The following is a 26,939-nucleotide window of genomic DNA, read 5'->3' on the forward strand; positions in this document are numbered from 1 at the left end:
GGCTTAAATGCACGATCAAGTGGTTTCAGTCAATGACTCATTCGTGAGAGATTGAGTCTCATTATGGATCATAACAATATTAATAAGAATTTGGACCGTGTCGACAACGTTTGAAAGAAGTCGTTAATCTTCAGGTGATCATCTCAGAGTCACCTGTCAGGCTGTGAAACTTGTTTTTAACAGATTCTATCCACTGATTTCAAATCAAGAATGTGTCATTTCATGTTGCATAACTGACTCCAGCCCCTTCCCAAATCTCTTGTAAACATAATTCTTAATGGTTCATTCCGCTGAAAAAACAGTGATTCTGAAAAACCTGCATTCTTTGTTTCTCTGTGTTGCAGAGTTTTGTCGCGGCAGAAACCCAGAGGACAAACTGAAGCTGAAGATCCTGACACGTTGAAAATGAAGAAATATTTAGTGTCCTGCAGGTACGCTGGTTCCCAGTAGAGAGGAACTGGAACCAGATGCCAGGACCTGCTCCACTTCCCTGTCCGTCTTTATCATTGGTCTTCAGACTTTTAATGAAACTGAATGAGTTCTGACATTCCCAGTCTGATTCCCCTCAGGTCACTTAACCCTCTCTAACTGACTTAAAATTTCTGCATCACTGTTTAAAATGAGTTATTTTGAAGGAGTTTCTCCTCTGCCTTTCAGCCTCTGAACCATGGGGAACGTGGAGAGCCAGCACGGGGACCATGCCCTTTATGGAAACCAACGTGGGCATCTGTCACGCAAGCACATGTCTCGTTCTCTGCGGATCTCCAACAAGCAGTGCCGGCGCTCCCGCCACACTTCGTCTGGGAAGGCGGAGCACAGGAACTCTGAGACCAGCACGCGCTCCAGCAGCACGCCCAGCATCCCGCAGTCCCTGGCCGACCACGGCCTGGAGCCCTTCAACCAGACCGATGTGCTCCCCGACTTCGGCAGCCCCATCTGGGTGGACCGCGTGGCCATGAACCTGCGCCCCGTGTCCTTCCACAACGACCTGGCCCACCCTTCGGTGCACATGGACGTGCCGCTGCCCGGCCCCGGGGCCCGGGGCCCACCGGACAGGGTGGCCTTCACGGGCGAGGTGACGTATGTGCGGAAGACCGGCGACAGCCCCGAGGAGAGCGTCGGCTTCAAGAAGAAGCGCTCCAAGTCGGCGGACATGTGGCGCGAGGACAGCCTGGAGTTCTCACTCTCCGACCTGAGTCAGGAGCACCTGACCAGCACCGAGGAGATTGTGGACGCCGCCAACGAGAGGGACTCGGAGACGCTGGGCTCCGCCGACAGGGCCAACTCCCTGGACGAGCTCTACGGCCCCAAGAGTCCGGCTGGCCGGACCCCCCACGGCCGCTACGGCAAGTGGCAGGACGCGGGCAGGGCGGGGCGTGACGCAGGGGACGACAAGATGCTCTCCCCCTCCGAGGAGGACGGGAGCAACTACGGAGCCTACACCCTGCCCTGCCGCCGCTCCCACTGCCTCTCCGAGGGCCTGGGCGCCCATCAGGGGGCCATGTGCACCAGCATGAAGGGCCGGAGGGCGCAGACCATACAGGTAGGAAGCCATTCAATACATATGACAAGATCTATACTCCAAGTTAAAGAATGGGACAGAGTCAGACTCCACAGGTATAAAGGTAGGAAGGACCTCACTCTGCCCCCTTGAGGCCACAAAAAGAAAATGTGAAGTCTGAGCCATAAATATGTAAACTCTGTAAACACTCTGCTTAGCCTGGGAGATGAGGAATATTTATTATTGTGATGATTAAAATAGATTTCTACATCCTCCCTCTAATATTTCAGATCTAATATCATGACAATTTGAGCTCAAATCTACTTACAGTCCCAATATTAATGTCATCAAAGCTGCATGACGGATCAACATGGAGCCCCGCCCAGCTCTGCTTCTTCTCCTCCCGTCTCAACCGCCCGGGTGTGGAAGCTCTGCGTGCGGATACCTGTGTCACCGCTCCCCCCAGCGCCGCAGCCAGCCATACCAGACGTCACCCAGAATTCTAATGCCCCAGTCAGACCTCGTGGAAGAACAGCTTCCCCTCATCCAGAGCTTCCCCACCGGGGCCCGAGCTGTTTCTCTGCTGCATTCACTGAAAAGATAATAAGCTCCGTGAACAGATTAAGTGTGGGAATAGAGGAAAGCAGGTCTGCCGCTGCCAGGGGAGCGACGTGGTGTTTCCTGATGGAGCTGTTGTTTTTCCCGGGGAGGGAAATTTTGCTCCGAAGGGGGAGGGAGGGGAGAGGGAGGGGGGCTCTTAAAGTCACTCCCCATCCCAAATGCCTCAACCTTTTGTTATGCTAATCAGGCCTGTGGAAAAGTGTACAACAGTAAGAAAAAAGTGTGTGTGTGCGCGTGCAGTGGCCGGGCGCTGCGGGGCTCCATCAGAGCGTCTGAATGGAGCTGTGAAGCGCATGATGCGGTCACGTGACCACACGGGGAGATCCCGGGGTCCCACGTCGCCCCCTTCATCTCCTAGGAGCCTCTGGCCGAGCGTGGGGGCCGGGCGGACCCCGCGGTTTAAACAATCCATTCCGCGGCGCCGTTCGGCGGCTACACGGCCACAGCGTAGAGTTCAGGGCATGAGGCTTTCTCCCGTATCACCACGGCAACACTGTTGGTGCAGCGCGGGGCTTGTGGAGGGAAACCACACTACTGTGGCAGTTGTTGTTGTCCTCCACCTCCTCACCTGTCCGCCCTCCATGTTGGGCAGGATGTCACGGTGGGAGACGGCAGCGAGTACGAGGACAGCGGCATCGACGGGGTGACGGCGGAGGCGGAGCACCAGTCGCGGCGCTACAAGACCATGTCGGCGTCCTTCTCCGTCTACTCAGCGGCCGGCCGCAGCGCCTTCGCCGGCAGCGACAGCGGCAGCAGCGGCGGCGGGGGCGGCGGCGCCGGCAGCGACGGCGTGCAGGGCGTGTACGAGAACTACCGGCAGGAGCTGGAGAGGAGCTCGTGCCGGACGGAGAGCGCGGAGGAGGCCGGCTCCGCCCTCAGCGACGAGCACAGCACCATGAGCTCCGCCTACCAGTCGGACCCCCTGCTCGGCGTGGCGCAGGGCACCGTGCGCAAGGCCGGACGCCTCTCCGTCAAGAATTTCCTGGTCCACAAGAAGAACAAGAAGGTGGAGTCGGCCGCCCGGCGCAAGTGGAAGAGCTACTGGGTTTCACTGAAAGGTCAGTCCCTGGTCCTGCCGTACCAAATACAACACAACCTCCACTCGTGGGGCGTTTCCAAAAAGGGAAACATGTTTTATGCTCATTAGGACAAGTCGTTCATCTCCTGATGGTCAGACAGTTCTCACATGTCTCCTCCCTCATTTATCCTGTGAATAGCACCCTTTGTATACTCTGTTTATTCTCATATTTTGGTTATTTCTGTTCGTTAAAAAAAAATAAAAAATCGGTTCAGCAATGCACCAATCCCCGTAAATCAAAATGTGGACGAGTCAACAGATTCCGGTTCGGGTGGAGGAGGCAACGCTGCACTTCTTTAAGTTGGCCACTGGAGAGCACAATTCAATCATCCCAAATCCATGCGGCATTTATTTATTTATCTGTTATTTGTTATTCTTTTTATTTTGAACGGGCCGCTAACTCATGTTTCTTGCGCCGTCTTCCCAGGATGCACTCTGTTCTTCTACGAGACCGACGGCCGCTCGGGCATTGACCACAACAGCATCCCCAAACACGCCATCTGGGTGGAGAACAGCATCGTGCAGGCCGTGCCGGAGCATCCCAAGAAGGACTTTGTGTTCTGCCTCAGCAACTCGTTGGGCGACGCCTTCCTCTTCCAGGTGACTTTCTACTGAAGTAAAGGTGCAGAATATCATAAAAAAACACAACGCCACATTCCACGCCCACTTCTCTAGTACTTCAATTAAGATAAATTGTTAAAGTGCTTTTTACGTTTGGGAAACTAAATACAGGACCAAACAATCTGATTAGTTCAGTAGATTGTTTCCTCTTTCTTTTGAAATTATTGAAATTATTATAATTATTATTATTATTATTATTAATAAAGTAAGGTGTTAAAAATGTAGTCTGCAAATTGAGTACTTAGTCAGGTACAGATACTTCAAAAATGTACTTAAGTTTTCATAACCTAATCATTTCATAACATAATTATGTATGTATAAATAGATAGATATATAAAACAAACATCCATCTTTTTGATGGACGCCCCACCTCCAGACCTGCAGCCAGACGGAGCTGGAGAACTGGATCACGGCGCTGCACTCTGCCTGCGCCTCGGCCGTGGCGCGGCAGCACCACCGGGACGACACTCTGCGGCTGCTCCGCGCCGAGATCAAGAAGCTGGAGCAGAAGATCGACATGGACGAGAAGATGAAGAAGATGGGAGACATGCAGCTGTCCTCCGTCAGCGACACCAAGAAGAGGAAGACCATCCTGGAGCAGGTGACGGGGTCACACTCTTGCACCTTTGTTTTTGTTTGCTTCCTTTATCGGCTGCACCGAGGCTAACTCATTTGAAGAAGGTCAATCTTGTTCGAGGGTTAAAGGTCAGGTCATAATCATAATAACTATTATTATTATCATTAATAATGGAATTATATTAAATTATAAAATAATAATAATTATAATACTAACTTTTATTTGTAAAGCACCTTTTGTAAACATGTAACCCAAAGTCCTTTACATTTGTTGCAGATAATAATAATAATAATAATATGAATAATATGAATTATATGAATAATAATAATAATAATTACATTTTTATTATTATTATTATTATACTTATTATTATTATTATTATTATTATTATTAATAACAATAATAATAAGAATAACAAACTGAAAGGCAAACAAGCAATATGCATTCAATAAAAATGTAATAAATATTATTCTCAATTTAATATTTTGGGTCACACTGAAGGATCAGGATGTGTTCATGAGGAACAATTTAAAATTAGCATTTGTAATCAAACCTTAAAACTTTAATGTTTTTGTGTTCAAGCTCCTTCAGTACCCAAAACAACCAGTGTTTTCCTTAATTTTCCAAGTATTCAAGATATTCTTCATCTCTCTCTCTCTCTCTCTCTCTCTCTCTCTCCATCTTTAAAGAACCGGAGCTGGGGCCAAGGAACCCCTGGTGCTCTGATCGCTTAGACGGGTCAAAACCGTGCAAAACTGTTATTTTGCAAGTGAAAGTATCAGTAGTTGGAAGGTGGTGAATCCTAAACGCCGTTGGAGCCGCTCCACCCGCCCGCCATTCTCCTGGATTAATACCCAAGCTCATATTGTGTGTGATAGGTCTGTTTAGTGGACAAACAGCAGATCAAATGGTCTTTGTGCGGTGGGTCAGGGGGCGCCAGGTTGGAGCGGCCCGTTTGGCAGCGTCGGCGTCCGCATTGTGGAGCGCTGAATGGAGGCCGGCCGGCTCCTTGGAAAGCCCCGGCGCTCCTCCGCCTCTGTCCGCCAGAGGAATGCACCGTATTGTCTCGCTCCGTCTCTGGGCTGCCTTGGCAGAGCCGCGGAGCCGGCGCCCCGCCCACCGAACGGCAGTACCGAGACTCGCATGCGACGCCTGGATGGGTAATCACAATGCGCCGGGCCGCTTGCACGGGACGCGGCCTGGGCTCTGGGAGGAATGGTGGGTAAGGGAAGGGGTGAGGGAGAGAGGGTGAGAGGGAGATCTGCCAAATGCTGTGATATCAGCTCCAGGAATCCATCGGCCTCAGTCTCATTTCATCATTTCATTCCTGTTTTTTGGGGGGGTTTTTTTTGCATTTTCCAGTCTCCCACATGAAATAATAGAGAGTATGGGAGAAATGCATGCGGTTTCCCTAATTTCTTCAATATAAAGTATGTGATTCGGATGTTTTTCAAACATAAACATTCGAGAAACAAGCTGCTAATGGCTGAGCAGTTAGTCACCCACAACCCGTTGCACCAACAGTGTCAGCTTGTTTTGGCTCCAGGCGCCGTCGGGTTTCAGCGCAATCCAGTAGCAGTGAAGAGGGAAAACACATTAAAAATAACACCGGCTCGGTTACGCCGCGCTCAGGCCATTCCGGCTCGTTCCGGAGGTCCATGGCCGTGCAGAGTGTTTCCAACTCCGACCTCTGACCTGCAGATCTTCCTCTGGGAGCAGAACCTGGAGCAGTTCCACATGGACCTGTTCCGCTTCCGGTGCTACCTGGCCAGCCTGCAGGGCGGGGAGCTGCCCAACCCCAAGCGGCTGCTGGCCTTCGCCTCCCGACCGACCAAGCTGGCCATGGGTCGTCTGGGGATCTTCTCCGTCTCGTCCTTCCACGTTCTGGTAAATGTCTCCGCTGCTTGTAATGCTCGTCTGCTCCCAGGTCAACATGCTACAGTGATGTGACTGATGCTATGAGGCAGCAGAATTACGTATTAATTAACATTATTTTTACTATTATTTATACTTTTTTATTATTATTTCAATATTATTATGTAATTTCATATTTTTTTGATGGTTTATTTATTTAAAAAAAACCCTGATATATTTATACTTCTAGTATAGAATAAAAAAAGCTAATAACATACAAGGATCGGACTTAACATTACAAATGACTGATTATTGTATGTTACTCTTTTTTACTATTTTAACAATTTTATTTTTATATAAAACATTTTTAACCATTTTACATTTGTATTACCATTTTCATGTAAAATTGTTTATTATAATTTAATTTAAATAGTAATACAATTTTGTGAATTATCCTCTGGGGATTAATTGTTATTGTCATCTTAAATTAAAAACCCAAATAAAAAATAAAAAAACAATAAATAATAATAAAGATAATAATATTAATAGTAAAAACAATGATAAAAAATACAAAAAGTTCTATCTCATCTAATTTAATCTTAAATAAGCTGCTGAAGAATATCAACATAGCTTCCTCCTTAAAGAACGTTTTAAAGGAGCATCCTCCTTCTGGTGCTTTTATATTCATGTCAAATGACCCACTTATCAAAGTGGAGAAAGATGGTGAAAGCACTTAAACATCTCCACTAAAGGACAGTGTACTGTCATGCCGGTGTGACCTGCCACAGCCTGTTTGGAACAAGAGAAGACGTTCTTCTATTCTGATGCAGCTTGGGTTCAGATCTGACCGGGTCGTGGCTTCCTCAACGTCGTACTGCGGAACAACAGAGAGTGTGTTTTTAGCCTCGAGTGGGCGGTCGAGTTCTCTCTCTCCTCTCTCCTCCCACACACACACACACACACACACACACACACACACACACACACACACACACACACACTGCTCTGACGGGCGGTTTCCACGCCAAGATGGCAGGTTGGAGAAAAAACACAAAACACATCCAGTACCAGCTCTCTGTTCTGTCCATTTGCTCTCCCTCCCCCTCTCCCTCTCTCTCTCTCGCTGTCGCTCTCTCCTCCCTCAGTCCCTCTCACTGTTGCTCTCTCTCCTCTTTCTCTCTCTCTCCTCTCTTGCTGTCATGACACAGTTTTTAAGGCTTTTACATTGTAATTGTATAATTACATTTATACAATAGTGTAGCCATGGATGGATGGATGGATAGATGGATGAATAAATAGATGGATGATGGAAGACGGGTAAATAGATGTATGGATGGAAAGGTGGATGACAGAGAGATAAATGATGGATGGATGGATTATGGATGGAATATGGATGGTGGATGGATGGAAAGATGGATGATAGATGATGGATGGATGATAGATGGATAGTAGATGACAGATGATGATAGATGATAGATGGATGGTAGATGATGGATGGATGATAGATTGATGGATGATGATAGATGGTGGATGGATGGTAGATGATGGATGGATGATAGATTGATGGATGGATGATAGATGATGGATGGATGATAGATGATGGATGGATGGATTATGGATGGAATATGGATGGTGGATGGATGGAAAGATGGATGATAGATGGATAGTAGATGACAGATGATGATAGATGATGATAGATTGATGGATGATGATAGATGATGGATGGATGGTAGATGATGGATGGATGATAGATGGATAGTAGATGATAGGTGATGATAGATTGATGGATGGATAAATAGATGAATGATGATATATTGCTTGTGGCTCGTCCTCCTGCCACACGCCACCAAGTGGCCCCTCCAGGGCCCTCCGGCTCAGAGACACAGATGACGATGTGTTGTAAACACCAGTTTATTGTAGAGAGCAGACTGGGTGGAGTTAGCCAGGAGCAGGTGGAGCATGCCATGACAGGGCTCCTCTCCTGAGTGAGTGTGGCGATGGGGGTTTTACCTGCTGCAATGAGCCACAGGTATGCAGCCACCCTGACCCAATCACCTAGATCCAGGTGAGGTGTGGCTGCTCAAACCATCCCATCTCCACGTTGATCTAATCATATAGATCAAACACTGACAGTGAAATACATTTTATTATTGATGAATAAAGTGAAACCATCTGATCATAGTTTGATATTTGACACCGTCCTGCTGCAGATGATGGAGGCGTGGCAGCGGTGCCATGTCCTGATATTTCAACCTGCGTGTTTTACATTTGAAGTTTAAATGAAGGGATCGTCCCCTCCACTGTTGGATGATGACGCCTCGTGTAATGTCTGACGGACGTCTGTGTTTGAGATTTAGGATTTTTCTGCAGCGTTGGCCGAGGACGTATTTCAAAATAATAAAGAAAATGTAGGTTTTGAAGTGTTTTCTGCCTCTAACTGATAATGTTGCTTTTATTGATGATGGTTTACTTCTGCATGTGGAGCGTCCTCGGAGCTTGGTATAAAAAGTAAAGGTTTGAAGGTTGTTCACACAGGGCTGCTCTAACTGGACCAGGTGGATGCCATTTGATCCTCCTCTAAAGTGATTTTCGGGGGCCTCGCTGTGAGTAAAGTCGGGCCCCGGCCCTCACCCTCCGTCTTAACCCCCCCTCCCTCCATCCACTGAAGGTGGCGGCGCGTTCGGAGAGCGGCGTGCGGCGCCGCGCCCAGGCCATGTCGCGCTCCACCAGCAAACGCAAGAGCCGGTTCTCCTCCCTGTGGGGCCTGGACACCACCTCCAAGAGGCGGAGCAAGGCACACCCCAGCATCAACCAGGTCAGCAGGGGGCGCTCAGCGCTGGGGCGTTACACACAGACTTCTGGAAGCAGTTGCCAGGTTGCCAAGCGTGCATCAGCTGGTTGCCCAAACCGATAAAATGGTTGCCTAATTTTAATCATTTTCTAATTGAGTGATATTGATCCTGTATAATTATAATCCATATTTCAATCTTATATCAAGAGATATCAAGAGAGGGAACATATTCACTTTTTTGAACTTTCTTTTGGGTCAATTCTGTGATTGTCAATTTCTACACTGAATTTCAACTTTTTTTTTTTTATTAATTTTGTGCGGTTGGAACATGTTAAAAGTTTCCTCTGATGCGGGAATTATTCATATACTTTTATCATTATATTATTTTTTTCATAATATAAAATTGTTTTGTGAACGGGCCACGAGCCCGTTCCAGATGGTGGAAGTAGGAAGCGTATTTGTTTCTCTCTTTTGTCTCGTTTTTCATCCTTTTCTTCTTTCTTCTTCAGGTCTTCACAGACGGACACGAGACGCTGAAACCGCCGTGTGACGGCGTCTTTTCAGACCCCACCAAGGACTCCATGGTGAGGGATCCCTCCTCCTCCTCCTCCTCCTCCTGATCGTCCTCCCCATCTTCCTCCTCCTCCTCTTCCTCCTCCTCCTCGTCCTCCTCCTCGTCCTCCTCCTCTTCCTTCCCCGTCCCCCTCATCCTCCTCCTCCTCGTCCTCCTCCTCCTCCTGATCCTCCTCCTCCTCATCCTCCTCCTCTTCCTCCTCCTCCTCGTCCCCCTCATCCTCCTCGTCCTCCTCCTCATCCTCCTCCTCTTCCTCCTCCTCCTCCTCGTCCCCCTCATCCTCCTCGTCCTCCTCTTCCCCCTCGTCCTCCTCCTCCTGATCCTCCTCCTCCTCTTCCCCCTCGTCCCCCTTGTCCTCCTCCTCGTCCTCCTCCTCGGTGGGAAACCTTTATTTTGAAGGCATGTTTGGATGTTTTGCATCAGACCTCAGATCGTCAGGTTGTTCCACGGTGGAACCGCGGCCCCTGGATGCACCAGGTGCAGCCTTTTATTCTTGGAATGGTCTGTTTTCTGCCGCACTGTAGGTCTCTGCCCCTTTTTATTTCTCACTAACGGCCGTAAACTGCAAAATGTTTCCATTTATAATTAATAAAATGCATCGTAACGAGGACGTGGGAGGAGAGAAATGAGAGAAAACATCAGCGCTCGGCTTCCAGACTTAAACCTCCTGGAGAAGTTGCAAATTGCAACCAAACTAACATGGAGTTGAACGACGTGTTGTTGAGCCCTGCTGTATTATGGGATATCATTCTGCGTCATCAGGGTTTTTTCTTTTTCCTCGTCTCTCTTTCCATGAAGAAGAGCGATGAGGGCCCCTGTAAGCGGCTCCCGAGGCCCAGCACAGAGAGCGACCTCTGGGCCCCGGACCACCTCACCCCCTCCTGGGTGTGTTTGCCCAACGACCAGCCGGTGCTGACCATCATCCAGCCGGGGGAGTCGGCGCTCGGCGCCCTGGAAACCATCTGCAAGGTAGACGCCACAACGTTCTGTTTGCTTTTGGGTCCTGGGGCTCACGGCGGAGCGACGTCTAATTCCAATGTTGGTTTGAGGAAAGTTCTCAGTGAGTGTTTTGCCGAACTGGCAAGGTGCAGCAGAGGCTCCTTGCTGCTCGGGGTTAGAATGAGGCGCTTGATGTTTATTTGGACTCGTCCTGAGCTGCCTTGTCCTGGTGCAGGCCCATCAGCTGGACGCCACCAAACACTACCTGAGACTCAAGTTCCTCATCGAGAACCAGGTGCAGTTCTACATCCCCAAGCCAGAGGAGGACGTGTGTGACCTGGTGAGTTACAATGCTCTCTACCCTACTCTGCTTCTACCTTTACTCTACTCTACTCTACCTCTACTTCTACTTCTACCTTTTCTCTACTCTACTCTACTTCTACTCTACCTCTACTTCTACCTTTACTCTACTCAACTTCTACTCTACCTCTACTTCTACCTTTTCTCTACTCTACTTCTACTCTTCTTTACTCTACCTCTACTTCTACCTTTACACTACTCTACCTCTACTTCTACTATACTTTACTCTACCTTTACTCTACCTCTACTTCTACTCCTACCCTTTCTCTACTCTACTTCTACTCTACCTCTACTTCTACCTTTACACTACTCTACCTCTACTTCTACTCTACCTTTACTTTACTCTACTCTACCTGTACTCTACTCTACACTTCTTCTACCTTTATTAAACCTTTACTCTACTCTACCTCTACTTTACACTACTCCACTCTACTTGTACTCTACCTCTACCCTTATTCTACCTCCACTCTTCTATTCTACTTGACCTCTACTTCTACTCTACCTTTACTCTGCTCTACCTCTACTCTACTTCTACTGGACTCTACCTCGACTCCAACTCTTCTCCACTCTACTTCTACTCTACCTCTACTCCACTCTACTTCTGCTCTACCCCTACTCTACTCCTACTCGACCTCCCACTAATCTGCCTCTACTCAACCTTCACTCAACTACCTTTACTCTATCTCACTCTACTCTACTCCTTACCTTACTTCTACTTTACCTCTCCTTTAATGTTCCTTTATTCTACCTCTGCTTTACTCTACGTCAACTTTACCTTTATTTTACTCTTCCCCTGCTTCACCTCTACTCTGCTTACCTCTACTCTTCCTCTTCCTCTTCATTTGCTCTGCTCTGCTCTGCCTCTACTCTACTCCTACTCCACCTCTTCTCTACCTTTACTCTACCTCTACTCTAATCTTCCTCCCTCTACTCTACCCTCACATGACTCTACCTTTACTCCATGGGGGATTTAGGAAGGACCCATTATTTGCATCAATATCTTAACAAAGATATTGAAAGGAGCTAATGCTACGTCACATGTGTGTTTGCTTGTTTGTTTGTTTGTTTGTTTGTTTTTCCAGTCGTCACTAAACAGGACGACTGGAGCTTTAATCGGGTTAAAGGGACATTCCGTGCGTTTTGGCTGCGTAGCGCATGGAGGAGTCTCCTGGTGTAGAGAACAGTTTGCCGGGGTGCATTGTGGGTAATGTTTTATTAATAAGTGTGTATTTTTAACCATCAGTGCTGTAGGTTTTATGAATTGTTTGGATTAATGGATCCATGACGCACTTTGACGGAAATAAATCAATTCTTTGTGTGGTGTGGATCCAGACACAGAGTCCTCCTCCCTGAGGCGGAGGCTGCTGTCGTCTTCTCACAGGAGGGTACACACACGGTCCTGGGCTCAGGAGAGTCGCCTGCTGTTGCGTCTTTGACCGTTTTTGACAATTATTTTGTTCTTCCTTCACAGCTTTACAAAGAAATCGAACTCTGCTCCAAAATAACCAAAGTGATCCAGTTCGACCGTGACGAGTCCTGCATGATCGGCTACGGTGCGTGCGCGGGCATCTGTCACCGCGGCAACTCTCATCTCATCTCACTTTAATTTCAATTATGATGCTGCTGTTACCTGTTTCCATGCAGCCACTTTACTCCACTGATTATTTATCTCTCTTGCATTTCACTTAAATAATTAAGCTTTATATTACTAGTATTATTATTATTATTACTCTTATTTTCATTCTTCTTCTTCTTCTTCTTCTTCTTCTTCTTCTTCTTCTTCTTCTTCTTCTTCTTCTTCTTCTTCTTCTTCTTCTTCTTCTTATTATTATTATTAATAAATATTCTATTTTTTACTGTTGTCCTTAAGTATATGTGAGTTTAGTCAACATTCTTTGACCTTCTTTATCTTATTTCTCATCTTATCGGTTTGATTTCCTGTTGTTTATGGCATCACAGGTTGTAACGTTTGGTGGTTTGTCCTCTGTGGAACTGAACCATCTGTTCCTTTCCTCTCTCTCTCTGTCTCTCTCTCTGTCTCCCTCTCTGTCTCTCTCTCTGTCTCTCTCGCTGTCTCTCTCTCTGTCTCTCTCTCTGTCTCCCTCTCTGTCTCCCTCTCTGTCTCTCTCTCTGTCTCTCTCTCTGTCTCCCTTTCTGTCTCTCTCTCTGTCTCTCTCGCTGTCTCTCTCGCTGTCTCCATCAATCTTCCTCTCACGCTCTGTCAATTTGTCTGTCTCTCTCCCTCTTTTGATGTCGCCTTCTTTGTCTCGTGACTGTTTCCATCTCTCGCTCTTTCTTCATCTGTTGCTTTCTCACTCCATCTCTGTCTCTCGCCCCTCCCTCCCTCCCTTCCTTTCTGTTTCTCTCCCTCCATCTGTTTATCTTTACTTTATCTCTTTTACTCCTCTCTCTCTCTCTCTCTCTCTCTCTCTCTCTCTCTCTCTCTCTCTTCTCTCTCTCAGGTTTCTCCATCTCGGTGGTGGAGGAGGACGGGGTGCAGCAGCTCTACATCACCGATGTGAAGGCGGGAGGCCTGGCCTTCGCCAAAGGTTTGTTGCTTCTCATTTCCCTCCACCTTTGCTCCCCCTCCTCCTCCTCCTCCTCAGAACCAGGCCCCACCTTCCACCTTCCCCCACCCCATCCCCCACCTCCTCCACCCGTCCCACCTCCTTTTTTCTTTATCTTTTATTGTTGAATGTTTTTCAACATTGCTTTCACGTTGGGTTAACAAGCCCTGACAGATTCCCTTTGGAGATGGATGTTGATTCATGGGTGTGTGTGTCTGTGTGGGTGGGGGGGGGCGCCCCCCGGAGGAGCCTCCTCCGCCCGATCTGAGTTCCTCTGGCGGGCGTGGGCGTGGCCGGGTCCAGGCAGGTATTTAAGAAGCTCATCAGAAGGACACAGTTAAATATTGGGCAGCTTCCGTTCCCTGGTTTGTTTGCGTTCAGTCCTTTAACTCAAACAGACGGGCGTGGTTGGGCTCCGTCAGGGTTTGACGGATGCTAAGTGGAGCGGAACGGAGCTTTCACCAGACGAGCGACGCCATCAAGGCATCGGGGAGAGATGTGACCGTCTCACTCCTTCCCTTCCACTGCACCTTAAGGAAACGTCCTGTCGTACTGCTCTGGGTCTTGTCTCACTTTCTCCATTTTCATATCTATGGCTCGTGTCACCGCTCACTTTTTGGCAGTGCTAGAATTGAAGCGCCTGTGCTGGAGACATCGTACGTACAGTACCATTTAGAGCAGCACGGAACAGGGAGGAAAGCTGCGAGGCCGTGGTGCCGCCCTGCAGACACTTGATCGGGTGGTTTTGGGAAACCAGGCGGGAGCAGGATGGCAGGAGTTGCGTTGTGAGAAGCTGGTCTCTAAAAACGTCCAACGCCCAAAGAGAGAAGCGCCTGGCCCCGGGTGTTCCCAGGAACCTACCGGGGCCTGGTCCTTAAAACTAAAGAGGGGACATTTAAAAACACGAGGCCACGTGCGTTGACCTCCACGGGTTTTGCAGCATGTGGCAGCGTTTGGAAACGCTGGAAACATCCAGAAGCTTTCTCTCATGGTGACGGCGTCCAGATGCTCCAGATGTGTTTCCTGCATCCGAGGGGAAACACGACAGTTCAGGATGAAGAATGAGGATAATAACAATAAAGATTCCGCTACATTCGTTGAAACACCAGTTGATTTTCATTCTTCCTGTACACATGTTTGATACCCTCGACCGTCCGAAAAACCACACTGACACTCAGCACAGCTTTTTAACTCAACTCACCCTGCGCATAGATTCATATTTACTTTATTCTTCTTGGTATATTTGGCAATTTTAGTTTTTTATTGTATATTTGGCTTTTTCATTTTTTTTCTGACTTTTTTGAATGTTAATTGTCTGTATAGAAATGCACCAATCTTTACCCTGGCATTTCCTCGTATATGACAATGTACTTGGCAGAATAAACATTCTTATTCTGAGGCGTTATGATGCCTTAAAACCAACATTGTTTTGGCACAACTTCACCTGTCACCAAGATGGATGGTATAATACATTTGGTTCACGTGTTGAAAGCGGAAGAAGAGAGTCCTTGATAAAAACCAGCGCGTTCCAGCCCCACGCCTTCGTCAGGGTCAAAGGTCAGGGGTGGGGTGCGATCCAACGTTTTACGACGGCCGGTGTCTCCTCCTCCTCCTCTAGGTCTGAACGCAGGAGACGAGATCCTGCAGCTGAACAGGAAGGACTCGCGCAGCCTGAACTTCTCGGACATGAAGGCGGCGTTCTCCCGCTCCTCGCTGGCGCTGACGGTGAACACGCTTCCCGCCGTGGAGCGACGGCTGCTCTTCTTCCCGCCGCCGCGCCGCTCCGACGCCCAGGACGACCTCCACACCGACATCTTCTCCCAGAGCCAAGGTCAGAGCTGGACCACGGGGGAGGGGTCAGAGAAATACTGTAGAGATGATGCTGCAGCAGGAAAAAGAGGATGGATGGAAGGATGGATGCACGGAGGGATGGAAGGATGGAGGGAGGGATGGATGGATTGATGCATGGATGGAGGGATGGAGGGGTGGGTGGATGGAGAGAGGGATGGAGGGGTGGATGGAAGGATGGATGGATGGGTGGAAGGATGGAGGGAGGGATGGATGGATGGATGGATGCATGGAGGGGTGGAAGGATAGATGCTTTATTCATGCTCTGAGTGAAATGACAGTGTTACAACAGCAGATAAAAAAACAATAGACAAAAATGATGAAGTAATACGAATAAAAGTAGAGAAGACACAACAAACCAAAGTAAAAATATCGAAAGATTTGGCAAAATACAATAAACTCACAAGCAACAACAAAAACAAGCAACATACAAAGTAAAAGCTGTTTTTATACAGTGTGCACCAGTGTGGAAAAACAAAATGGTTGTGACAGTGTAATGGGAGATGAATGATCACGGCCTCTGTCCCAATCCAATCACAGTCTGGGAAAGAAATGTTGTTTAAAAGACCATCGGTTTTTCTATTAATTTGCCGTGATACGCTGGATTAAACGTATAAATCAGCAGCTGATGGGCAGGACGTTGGCCAATAAAATATAAGATCAGTGGAGCCGAATGCGGAAAGACAGCTTCACCAAATTAGAACATCAGATCAGGATGTGTGGAATGAAGGGATTGTTGAGTGTTTTAAGACCTTTTCCCTGTTTTGGTTCAGAGGAGATCCTGGACGACGGCGTGGGGCTGCTGCTGGAGAGCTCCGGGGACAGTCTGGACGACGACTCTGAGATCTTCAACGAGGCCGATGAAGGCGCCAAGGTGAGAATGTTTGGGAGGAATTCACCCTGGAGGGCGTGGCCGTGGCCCGGTGCCCGCTCCGCCCCAGAACCCTGGGACCAGCTCATGTGGGTTTGTTCCGGGCGTGATAGATGGATTGATGGATGGATACATGGATGGGTTGATCGATGCATGGATGGATGGGTGGATGGGTGGCTGGATGGATGGACGGATTGGTTGGGTGGGTGGATGGATGGTTGGGTGGATGGATGAATACAGTAGTTGCGTGGATGGATTCATGGATGGGTGGGTGGATGGCTGGATGGATTCATGGATGGATGGATGGTTGCGTCGATGTATTCATGGATGGATGGATGGACGGGTGGGTGGATTCATGGATGGGTGGGTGGATGGACGGATGGATAGATGGACAGGTGGGTGGATTGGATGGGTGGTTGGATGGATGGATGGGTGGGTGGATGTCTGATTCAGAGTGCGTCCCTCCTTCCGTTGGAATGGGCTGAACAGGATGGAGGGATCATGATGTTTCCATGTCTTTCCTGCCATCTGCTTCTTTTTCTTTCCTTCCGTTATGTGAAACGCAGCCAGGACCAGGTCCCTGCGCTTCTGTCTCAAGTCTTGTTCTGTGGAGGAAGGAGGAGAGTCCTGTCCCTTGATTCTCAAACGGGTTGATAAACACCAGTTAACACCAGTTTTTTTGCCTTCAACCGCTCCCTGTCAGTGACTCCTATTTTTAATAGTTTTCGTCCTCGGACATGTTGGAGCTCAAAGCTGTCCTCTGGTCTGTTTGTAAAGCTTTCAAAACGTTAGAGTGGGCTGTGTTGTTGGCTGGAACACCGCAGCGCAGCCCGTGTTACGTTGATACGAGGCCGGGTGAAGCTGTTCTGTGCATCTGCAAGGAGCCGAGCTGGAAGGAAAGGCTTCGAACGGACGGGTCGTTCAACACCAGGAAAACTCCAAACGGACGCGCAGACACAGGCATGTGCTTCACCCGCTCCACGACAACACAGTTTGACTAAGACGGGACACTGACAGAGGCAGGGTTCCCAACCTGGGGTGCTAGACCCCCTACAGGTGGTCGTCAGATCGCAGGGTGGTCACAAGGCCTTGGACGATTTAAGGCAAATGTTTCAAAACGTTATGTGTTGGATGCCCTTAAAACCTTGTTCTCCCCACCAGGAAAACAGAACCAATTCAGGGGTCTTTAAAGATGCACTCAGCTGTGATTTGGGGGGGTCTCTGAGGGGAAACGGTTGAGGACCACGGGTCAAGACCATTGAGCACAAAGAGGCTGAGGTGAAAATTAATCGTCTAAGTCTTGACTATCGGAGTTCTGAGCAGGTATCTGCTTGAGGGGCAGTCTGAAGCAGTCTTAGGCAGTCTTAAGCAGTCTGAAGCAGTCTTGGGCGGTCTAAAGCAGTCTTGGGTGGCCTTGAGCAGTCTTAGGCGGCCTTGAGCAGTCTTAGGCGGCCTTGAGCAGTCTTGGGCGGTCTTGAGCAGTCTAAGGCGGTCCGAAGCCGTCTTAGGCGGTCTTGAGCAGTCTTAGGCGGTCTGAAGCAGTCGTAGGCAGTCTGAAGCAGTCTTGGGCGGTCTGAAGCAGTCTTGGGCGGTCTGAAGCAGTCGTAGGCAGTCTGAAGCAGTCTTAGGCAGTCTGAAGCAGTCTTGGGCGGTCTGAAGCAGTCTTAGGCAGTCTGAAGCAGTCTTGGGCAGTCTGAAGCAGTCTAAGGCAGTCTGAAGCAGTCTTGGGCAGTCTGAAGCAGTCTAAGGCGGCCTTGAGCAGTCTTAGGCAGTCTGGAGCAGTCTAGAGCAGTTTACTGGTATGAGTATGCACTCATACCAGATTAAAAATCCAAACACATAATTTCCTTTTGTCAGAACCTTTTGGTTTATTAGTCATTTCAACTTTATTCCATTGATCCTTCCCATTCTTGCATAGTCTATTTTTCGAGGCTGGTCCTCCATAGATGAATCATTTAATTTCAGACCTACTTTCTGCTTCTGTGGTGAAAGCCGTCACTGAGGCGATGATAAGAGGGGGGTGGTCTTCATTTCTCTCAAACATGACGTCTGCAGAGATGAAAGGAGATTAAAGTCTTTCTGTCTGGGATGCGGGAGCTTTGGGAACGTGTCGTCTGGGCCCGGCGCGGCCACGTCTCTAATAACACCACAAACGTTGGCGAGCTTGGCTCACAGCTCCGTGTTCTTTGTTCAGTTTGTGTGTTCTTTGCTCCTTCTCCTCCTTGTTTGCTGGGAGCTGCGACGGAGCCTCGGCCGCTCGCTGCCAGCGCTTTTTCTCCAACCAAAAGCGATGGTTTTAATTGCGGGCTTGGAGATACTAGTGAAATGCATCCCTGACACAGATCTTTGAGTGAGAGGGAGCTGAGGACACACAGCTGTGTCCAGACTGGAAGCAGCTTTTCAGGCTGCTGTGTGGTCCGCTGCCTCTTCTGCTGCACAGTGTTCCTGGCGCTAGATGGGACCTGATGCACCTTGTGGAGCGACCACACATTAGAAAAGGCTTCTCCCGGTTTGTTCCTGTGACAGATGGACGCGGGGTCCCGTGACCACGCTGATAGTGCCAGCTTTCCAGGTTTTTCAGTTTTGTTTATCACCATTTTCTTGTTGCCGCTTGTTTTTTTCCTTTATTATCTCAGTGGTTGTTACGTCCGACCCAGTGGGGTCTCTGCTAGAAAGACCTCAGTTCACCTCATGCTGTCCAACATGATGGTGATGTCGCCGACGGTCTCGTACGGACCGGGTCAACCCCTATGTATCCCATAATGTGTTGGGCGGAGGTCCCAGGATTCCATTCACACACCCGGGTTTCCCCTCGTCTTCGTTCTAAGTCATCGCTTTCTTTTCTCCAAACTTTTCCTTCTTCCGATCCATTGATTTGGTTTGTTTTTCCTTGGTCATTCTTTGGTCTGTGAATGTCCGTCCATATCGACAGTTCACGGACCACAATTAGCAACGCTGCTTCAGAAAATTCACCGCGACCGCCTTTCACTGCCTGCTCATGCGGCGGACGCCGCCACCAACAATGGCTATAGATATAGAGAAGCATGCAGAACGCAAATACAAGAAATGGCCGTTTCTTCTAAAGTGCCAGCTGAAACAAGTGTCAAATATTTGTTTTTTTAACAAAATAATCTCACGGATTACTACTTAATATTAGGTGCGTCCCATTTTGGTATACTAGTTGGTCAGTGTAGAAAGTGTAGTTAATTCTCAAATTGTATCGCTTTTCACGGAGGTATAATACTGCAGAGTTTCTGTGACTGTAGATACCAAGTTAATAAATAGTAATATAGCACAAAGGTCACAAAAGACTTTCATGTATTTTCCCCGTTTTTCACATTTTTCTCCAGGGTTCAAACGCTCCTTGTGCAGCGAGATCTGTTGCCTCCTCCTCCTCCTCTTCCTCCTCCTCCTCTTCCATTCTTGAAACCCTGCATTTCTGTTCTGCTGCGGTGTGGCGGGCTCAGCCAATCCTGCTCCACCGCAACCTTGGAGAGGAGACTCCATCCCTCCTGTCCCCCCTCCCCACCCCCCTCGCCCCGGACGGGGGCTGATGGGGGCTCGGTTATAAAGGCTGCTGGAGTCGGACGGATCGAGCGAGAGAGGGAGCAAGCAAAAGAAGGCGGAGGAGGAGAAAGTAGGAGGGGTGGGGAGGAAGAGGAGCTGCTGAACTGCTTCGCTCAGCTCAGCTCAGATCCTTCCACTCGTCGCCGCGCCGTCTTGTCCTTTGTTGTTGTTTAGTTTGTTTTGCTTTGGTTTGGTTTTCTTAACTGGAAGAGGGGGAGGCGGGAAATGATCCGCTGAGACGCAGTGTGGAGGTGGCACTCGCCCCGAGACGCTCTCTATCTGTCTATCTGTCTATCTGTCTATCTCTCTGTCTGTCTCTGCCTCTCCTCCCTCCTTCTTGACCACCTCCCGTGCACGGTCATGTCGGTCCTGAAGAGGAGTCGGCACAGCAAGCGGTCGTCGGACTCCATCTATGACATGCTGCATCTGGTGAGACTCCTTCTGATGGAAATCCAAATGATTGTAGCTGTGTGTTTGGTTGCATCGTACTTGTGTGGATGTGTGGATACATCGAAGTCTGCATATGTGGATATATGAATATGTGGATGTGTGCATATATGGGTATATGAATGTGTAGATGTGTGGATATGAGGATATGAGGATATGAGGATGTGTGGACGCCTAGACGTGTGGGTATATGTATGTGTGCATAGAGCTTTGTGCTACTTGTCAACTCATGTCAAGGTCATGTTGTTGTGGGATGAACCTTCTTCTTCATCTTTCTGCTGCTTATGCTTCAGTGTTTGATTCCCACCTTGTGCCAACGCTGACGAGAGGAAGCTGTGACTCACCTCAACGTCTCGTCAACTCTGCGACGCTGTAGTTAGAGGCTGAAGAGAGAGAGGCTGTAGTTTCAGGCTGTAGTAAGAGGCTGTAGTTACAGGCTGTTGTTACAGGCTGTAGTTAAAGGCTGTAGTTAGAGGCTGTAGTTACAGGCTGTAGTTAAAGGCTGTAGTTAGAGGCTGTAGTTACAGGCTGTTGTTAAAGGCTGTAGTTACAGGCTGTTGTTACAGGCCGTAGTTGGAGGCCGTAGTTGGAGGCTATAGTTGGAGGCTGTAGTTACAGGCTGTAGTTAAAGGCTGTAGTTACAGGCCGTTGTTACAGGCCGTAGTTGGAGGCCGTAGTTGGAGGCTGTAGTTACAGGCTGTAGTTAAAGGCTGTAGTTACAGGCCGTAGTTGGATGATGTAGTTAGAGGCTGTAGTTAGAGGTTGTAGTTAAAGGCTGTAGTCCAAGGCTGTAGTTAGAGACTATAGTTAAAGGCTGTAGTTAGAGGCTGTTGATAAAGGCTGTATAATTTCGAGGCTGTAGTTAGAGGCTGTGGTTGGAGGCTGTAGTTAGAGGCTGTGGTTGGAGGCTGTAGTTAGAGGCTGTAGTTAGAGGCTGTAGTTGGAGGCTGTAGGTAGAGGCTGTAGTTGGAGGCTGAAAAGAGAGAGCTTGTGGTTGGAGGCTGAAACAAGAGAGGCTGTAGTCGGAGGCTGTAGTCGGAGGCTGTAGTTGGAGGCTGAAACAAGAGAGGCTGTAGTTAGAGGCTGTAGTTAGAGGCTGTAGTTGGAGGCTGAAACAAGAGAGGCTGTAGTTGGAGGCTGTAGTCGGAGGCTGTAGTCGGAGGCTGTAGTCGGAGGCTGAAACAAGAGAGGCTGTAGTTGGAGGCTGTAGTTGGAGGCTGTAGTTGGAGGCTGTAGTTGGAGGCTGTAGTTGGAGGCTGTGTTTTAGAACACCTACTTCTCTGCTCTGACTTGTTGCGGCTCCGCTACAAACTGTTGCAGTTTTCTTGTGTCTTTGCCGCGAGCTGCGATCACAGGCTTATCTCTCACCTTAGATGAGACGCACACCCCTCCTCCTCCTCCTCCTCGTCCTCCTCCTCTTCCTCTTTCTTGTCGTCCCCCTCGTCTGGCAGAGGAGAAGATTCCCGCACGCTTTGAAACTTTTGTTTTTAATCTTGATTCCGGCGTCTGTGAAGTGGAGGCCTCGACTCCCGTCATGGTGTCCGACAGCACGTCTGGAAAACTCTTTGAGTTTGGTTTTGTCTCAAACAAACACGTCTCCACTTCACGCCTAGCTGGCGTGGTGTTGATTACGCTGTGATTCAGAGATTGTGACGCCAGTCAGTCCTCTTGGATTCTGTTGTTGAAGTTTTATTACAACGCTTTTATCCATGAACCATTTAAACATTGACATCATAACCAGTTTTTTATTGCACGTTTATGTAAAATGCATTTATATACGATAGCTATATACATGCATATTCCATTTTTATATGCATTTATGTAGTAGATATTTTATGGATTCCATGTAGCTATATAGGATTTTATACTCTGTATTTATTATAGCTCTATACAGTATATATGGATGTAAAACTGCCTTTATGTGACACTTTTCAAGTGACGCCTCCCACTCCCACACAGTCACATTGAGTATAGATGTGTATAGATAGAGATACTCATAGTATAGATGTGTATAGATACAGATACTCATAGTATAGATGTGTATAGATAGAGATACTGATAGTATAGATGTGTATAGATACAGATACTGATAGTCTCGATTATAGAATTATTTGGTTCACTGTAAAACTGGCGTTTTAGAAGCAAATTGTGCAAAAAAAAACCAAAAAAACCTCTCTGGTATATATCCTTAAACTCTGATGTGTGTGTGTGTGTGTGTGTGTGTGTGTGTGTGTGTGTGCGTGTGCAGACAGACATGTAGGTCCCCTATCCAGACAGACATGTAGGTCCCCTATCCAGACAGACATGTAGGTCCCCTATCCAGACAGACATGTAGGTCCCCTATTCAGAGATCTCCAGGGTGGACACATCCAGGTCCAACAAGTGCAGGTCAGGGCGGATGAATCTTTCTTTCTTTCTTTGTTAATTTGTTACTTGAAGGTAGAACATTCTGCAGGGCGTCCACCGGCAAATGTTTTCATTTTTACCTCTGAGGGTGACCGGCGCCCACCAGAAGGTGGGTGGGTGGAACCTAGGCCACCGCCTGCAGGGCTTGTGCCTTTAGCCGGCCCTGCCCCCACTCCCCACTCCACCCTCCTCTTCCTCACTTCACTTCTAGAATTACCCCCCGTGGAGAGGCACAAACCAACAGACACCTCCGTGTAAAACACCACGAAACAAGCTCCCTGGTTGTTTTATTATATTATTATTATTATTATTATTATTATTATTATGGTCTGTGTGTAGGCCGCCTCTGCCGAGCAGCTAGTCTATTTTTGTCCGGGATGATGGTCCCCAGCTGGTATCCACGGCAACCTCTACTGTATGTGGACGGATGCTCTCGTGTATATTTTGATTCCTGCAACGCAGACGGATGATCCCTCCGCCCGCTGCCGGGGGGAGGGTGGAGAGCGAGGGGAGGAGGAGGAGGAGGAGGAGAGCGATTGTTATGCACTGAAAATAGTCCAAATTAGTGCAAATGGCTTTTTTAGAGCTGCCTCTCTTTCACTCGTTCACTCTCTCTCTCTCTCTCTCTCTTTTTATTCTTCTCCGTCCTCGCTTGCCGCCACGCAGTCGTTTTAAATCTCCCGTTTGGTGGCGAGGCGGCGGGTTCGAAGTGACGAGTCGTCTTCCCGCCGCTGATCACGGCAGAGCAGATGCTGAAGCACGCTGACTCATCAGCCTCCTCTTCCTCCCGCTCCTGACTCCAGGTTGCCGTTGCATGTTGTATAACTGTTTCTTTATCCTCCCTCTCTCTCTCCCCCTCTCTCTTCTCGCTGCCTCCTCACCCCTCTCTTTCCGCAGAGCACGGAGCAGGTCGCCGCGTTCTGCCGCAGCCTCCATGACATGAGCGCCCCGGAGTGCACGTCGTCCTCGCCCAGCCCCGACTCTCCCGTCCCGCCGCCACTCGCCGCCACCGCCACGCGCCAGCTCTCCGACGCCGACAAGCTCCGCAAAGTCATCTGTGAGCTGGTGGAGACGGAGCGCGCCTACGTCAAAGTTAGTCACCTGCTTCGTAGCGCTTCCTCCTGGGGACACTTGAGTGGGCCAGTTGTACCTGTGTGTGTGTGTGTGTGTGTGTGTGTGTGTGTGTGTGTGCGCGCGCGTGCGTGCGTGCACCCATGCGCATGTGTGTGTGTTCCGTTTTCCCGTCTCGCTGTGTTTCATCATTTTCCTGCGTGACCTACCCATATTTAACTGTTTCCCTGGAGACGTGTGCGGCTGGATGGAGATGGATACACACAAGGTCCAGTGCAGTAACTGGGTTATGGTGTGTGTGTGTGTGTGTGTGTGTGTGTGTGTGTGTGTGTGTGTGTGTGTGTGTGTGTGTGTGTGTGTGTGTGTGTGAAAGGTTCACCTCAGAACAGGCAACACATCCTTGGTAACTATAGAGCTGCAGGTGGACCACGCCACTGTAAATATAGGAGTGAATGCAGAATGCAAATACATTGAATGGATGCTAAGATGTTCAAATGACAGTAAAAACATGCAGCAAATATGATTATTATTATTATTTTTTTTGACATGGTCTCATGGATTTCTACTTGATCCTGTGGTGAGTGATGTTGAGCTGGGTGCATCATCCTGGAGCAGTGGAGCAGATACCAACCCTGCTCCTGTCTTGTGTTGCAGGACCTGAACTGCCTGATCGGCAGGTACCTGACGCCGCTGCAGAAGGAAACCTTCCTCACGCAGGATGAGGTTTGTCACATGTTCCCACCACGCTTAAAGAGGGGATTTGGTTTTTAAAAGGCAGCGTTGTTTCAGTGTTGCATGATGTGAAAAAAACAACAGGAAGAGAAGAAGAAGAAGAAGAAGAGGAGGAAGAGCTTTTAAACTACAGGGGCTGGGAGACATGAAATCCAGTGCTCTCAGATGCCACAGACTGAAATACTACAACACTACTACTATACTACTACTACAACACTATTACTATACTACTACTACTACAAGACTAATATGAATTGGTTGACTGAATACCATGGTACTGAGTGTCTTTTTGCTCCTCCAGCTGGACGTGCTGTTTGGAAACCTGCCTGAGATGGTGGAGTTTCAGGTGGAGTTCCTCAAGACTCTGGAGGACGGAACCAGACTGGTCCCAGACCTGGAGAAGCTGGAGAGAGTGGAGCAGTTCAAGGTACTTTTAACTAATGTACTTGTCGTGTTTTAAATAAATTGTACATTGTTACTCCCTCTTAATTTAGCGGGTTGGAATTGTTATTTTTTGTGATACATTTGCATTTGTCTGCAAGTATGAATATTAAAGGTTATTAGAAATAATATCAATCGATTACTTATTTATATTGGTATTATACAGTTAACTTTGTTTGCATATACTTACTTATCTTGACTTATATAAAGATAAGATTGGCTTTAACTTGTACTTAAGTCAGTGTTCAAACTACTTCTCAAACTGTTGCATATATTTATGTTTTGTCTTTATTTATATATAAGTAAAATAATAAAGTTCTCTCGCCCTGATGACTCTGCAGACTCTGCGTTTCTCCTCCATTAGTGGAAAGATTAGAAATTAACTTAAATCTCGGTCTCTATTAGAAAGCAGTGACATGCGTGTTGTTGCTGACTCAGCGAGGGCAGGGCCGTAAATCATCTTGAAATATCTCTTCGCTGCACAGCGTAGCTTTGCCCCAAAGGGAAACTTTAGACAGGACCTGTTAGGAAACTGTAAAGTGTATTTTGGGTGGAATCTCCCTCTTAAATACCCGAGAAAACAAAAGCACACATGGAGTGACCCCCGTCCCCCGCTTGACAGAAAATCCTCTTCTCGCTGGGCGGCTCCTTCCTGTACTACGCCGACCGCTTCAAGATCTACAGCGCCTTCTGCGCCAGCCACACCAAGGTCCCCAAGGTCCTGGTGAAGGGTAAGCATCCAGCTCCTCCAGCGGGGTCAGTGCTACCTGCAGGCTGCACACATTCACACATGCATGCATCACCAGCACCTGAGAAATCATGTGAATGTCGTTGTTGCCACTGGGAGTGTTGACAGTGTATTATATTATGGTATGTGCACGCTTTGTCCTTTGCATGTTGTCCAGTAGGTGGGGGGTTTGGGGATGTGACATTACCGTTGACTGCGTGTGAGTTTACACGCAGTCAACGGAAAAGCCGGACCGATCTTTCAGACCGTTTTATTAAACCTTTGTCGACTTGTCGAGCCCCAGTGAAGGGCCGCACCCCTTCACGCTCATTCCCATTGCCGTGACGCTTTTTTTGGAATGTGTCGTTCCAGCCAAAACGGACGCCAGCTTCAAGGCCTTCCTGGACGAACGCAACCCCAAGCAGCAGCACTCCTCCACCTTGGAGTCGTACCTGATCAAGCCCATCCAGAGGGTCCTGAAGTACCCGCTGCTGCTCCGGGAGCTGCACTCGCTGACGGACCCCGACAGCGAGGAGCACTACCACCTGGACGGTGAGGCTCCGTCAGGCTCCCAAAACTGTTTTGGGCTCCTGAGGCTGCAGCTTCAGGTTTCTTCAGGATCGGTTTGTCATCACAATGGTTCTGACACATCACACACAGCACAGTACAAGCTGTGTTTGGAGATGGGTGGATGGATGGAGGGATGGGTGGGTGGGTGGATGGATGGAGGGATGGGTGGGTGGGTAGATGGATGGATGGATGGGTTGGTGGGTGGGTGGAGGGATGGGTGGGTGGGTGGGTGGAGGGATGGATGGATAGAGGGATGGGTTGGTGGGTGGGTGGAGGGATGGATGGATGGGTGGGTGGGTGGGTGGGTGGATGGATAGAGGGATGGATGGGTGGGTAGGTGGGTGGAGGGATGGCTGGGTGGGAGGATGGGTGGGTGGATGGATATGTAGGTGGATGAATGAATGGATGGATGGATGGATGGTAGGATGGATGGATGGATGGATGGATGGATCCTATGGAACCCTAACCCTTTATTCATCCCCAGAGGGAAATTGCTCACAGCGAAAAATAGACAATAATAATAAATTAATGTGGTTTTGCCAGAAACCCTGAAAATCTGAAACTGAAGCTGGAAACAAAATCAAAACCTCAAAACCACCAGAATGAAAGGATGTCGGGCAAAAAAGGGGCGTCAACTGTCAGCACAATGTAAACCATCCCCTCCGAACACTGGACAAGCTTCTATCAGGTGCTGAGGAGGTAAAGGAGGCGTGGTTTGCATTCTCGGTTTGTCTTGATCAGGTTCTGATTGACTAGTGCTCCCCCTGGTGCAGAAC

The 26,939-nt window shown here is 48.5% G+C and overlaps 1 protein-coding gene across 1 annotated transcript in view; it reads left to right on the forward strand.

The window, feature by feature from the left end:
* Window positions 1–667: 667 nt before the first annotated feature.
* The window catches only part of LOC307235278 (rho guanine nucleotide exchange factor TIAM1-like), a gene marked incomplete at both ends in the record, with an annotated part of 32,365 nt that continues 6,093 nt past the window's right edge, over window positions 668–26,939 (forward strand). The window contains 18 exons of the mRNA XM_080007312.1: window positions 668–1,543; window positions 2,715–3,180; window positions 3,628–3,800; window positions 4,198–4,422; window positions 6,100–6,285; window positions 8,921–9,067; window positions 9,553–9,627; window positions 10,416–10,586; window positions 10,792–10,896; window positions 12,388–12,469; window positions 13,379–13,465; window positions 15,102–15,314; window positions 16,105–16,205; window positions 23,520–23,714; window positions 24,348–24,416; window positions 24,727–24,852; window positions 25,489–25,597; window positions 25,966–26,145. Of these exons, the coding sequence (XP_079863438.1) occupies window positions 668–1,543; window positions 2,715–3,180; window positions 3,628–3,800; window positions 4,198–4,422; window positions 6,100–6,285; window positions 8,921–9,067; window positions 9,553–9,627; window positions 10,416–10,586; window positions 10,792–10,896; window positions 12,388–12,469; window positions 13,379–13,465; window positions 15,102–15,314; window positions 16,105–16,205; window positions 23,520–23,714; window positions 24,348–24,416; window positions 24,727–24,852; window positions 25,489–25,597; window positions 25,966–26,145 (3,586 nt within the window). The remainder of the gene's footprint in view (window positions 1,544–2,714; window positions 3,181–3,627; window positions 3,801–4,197; window positions 4,423–6,099; window positions 6,286–8,920; window positions 9,068–9,552; window positions 9,628–10,415; window positions 10,587–10,791; window positions 10,897–12,387; window positions 12,470–13,378; window positions 13,466–15,101; window positions 15,315–16,104; window positions 16,206–23,519; window positions 23,715–24,347; window positions 24,417–24,726; window positions 24,853–25,488; window positions 25,598–25,965; window positions 26,146–26,939) is intronic.

This window comes from Zeus faber, assembly GCF_960531495.2.
Source record: "Zeus faber genome assembly, chromosome: 9".
In the NCBI taxonomy this organism is placed as follows: Eukaryota; Metazoa; Chordata; class Actinopteri; order Zeiformes; family Zeidae; genus Zeus; species Zeus faber.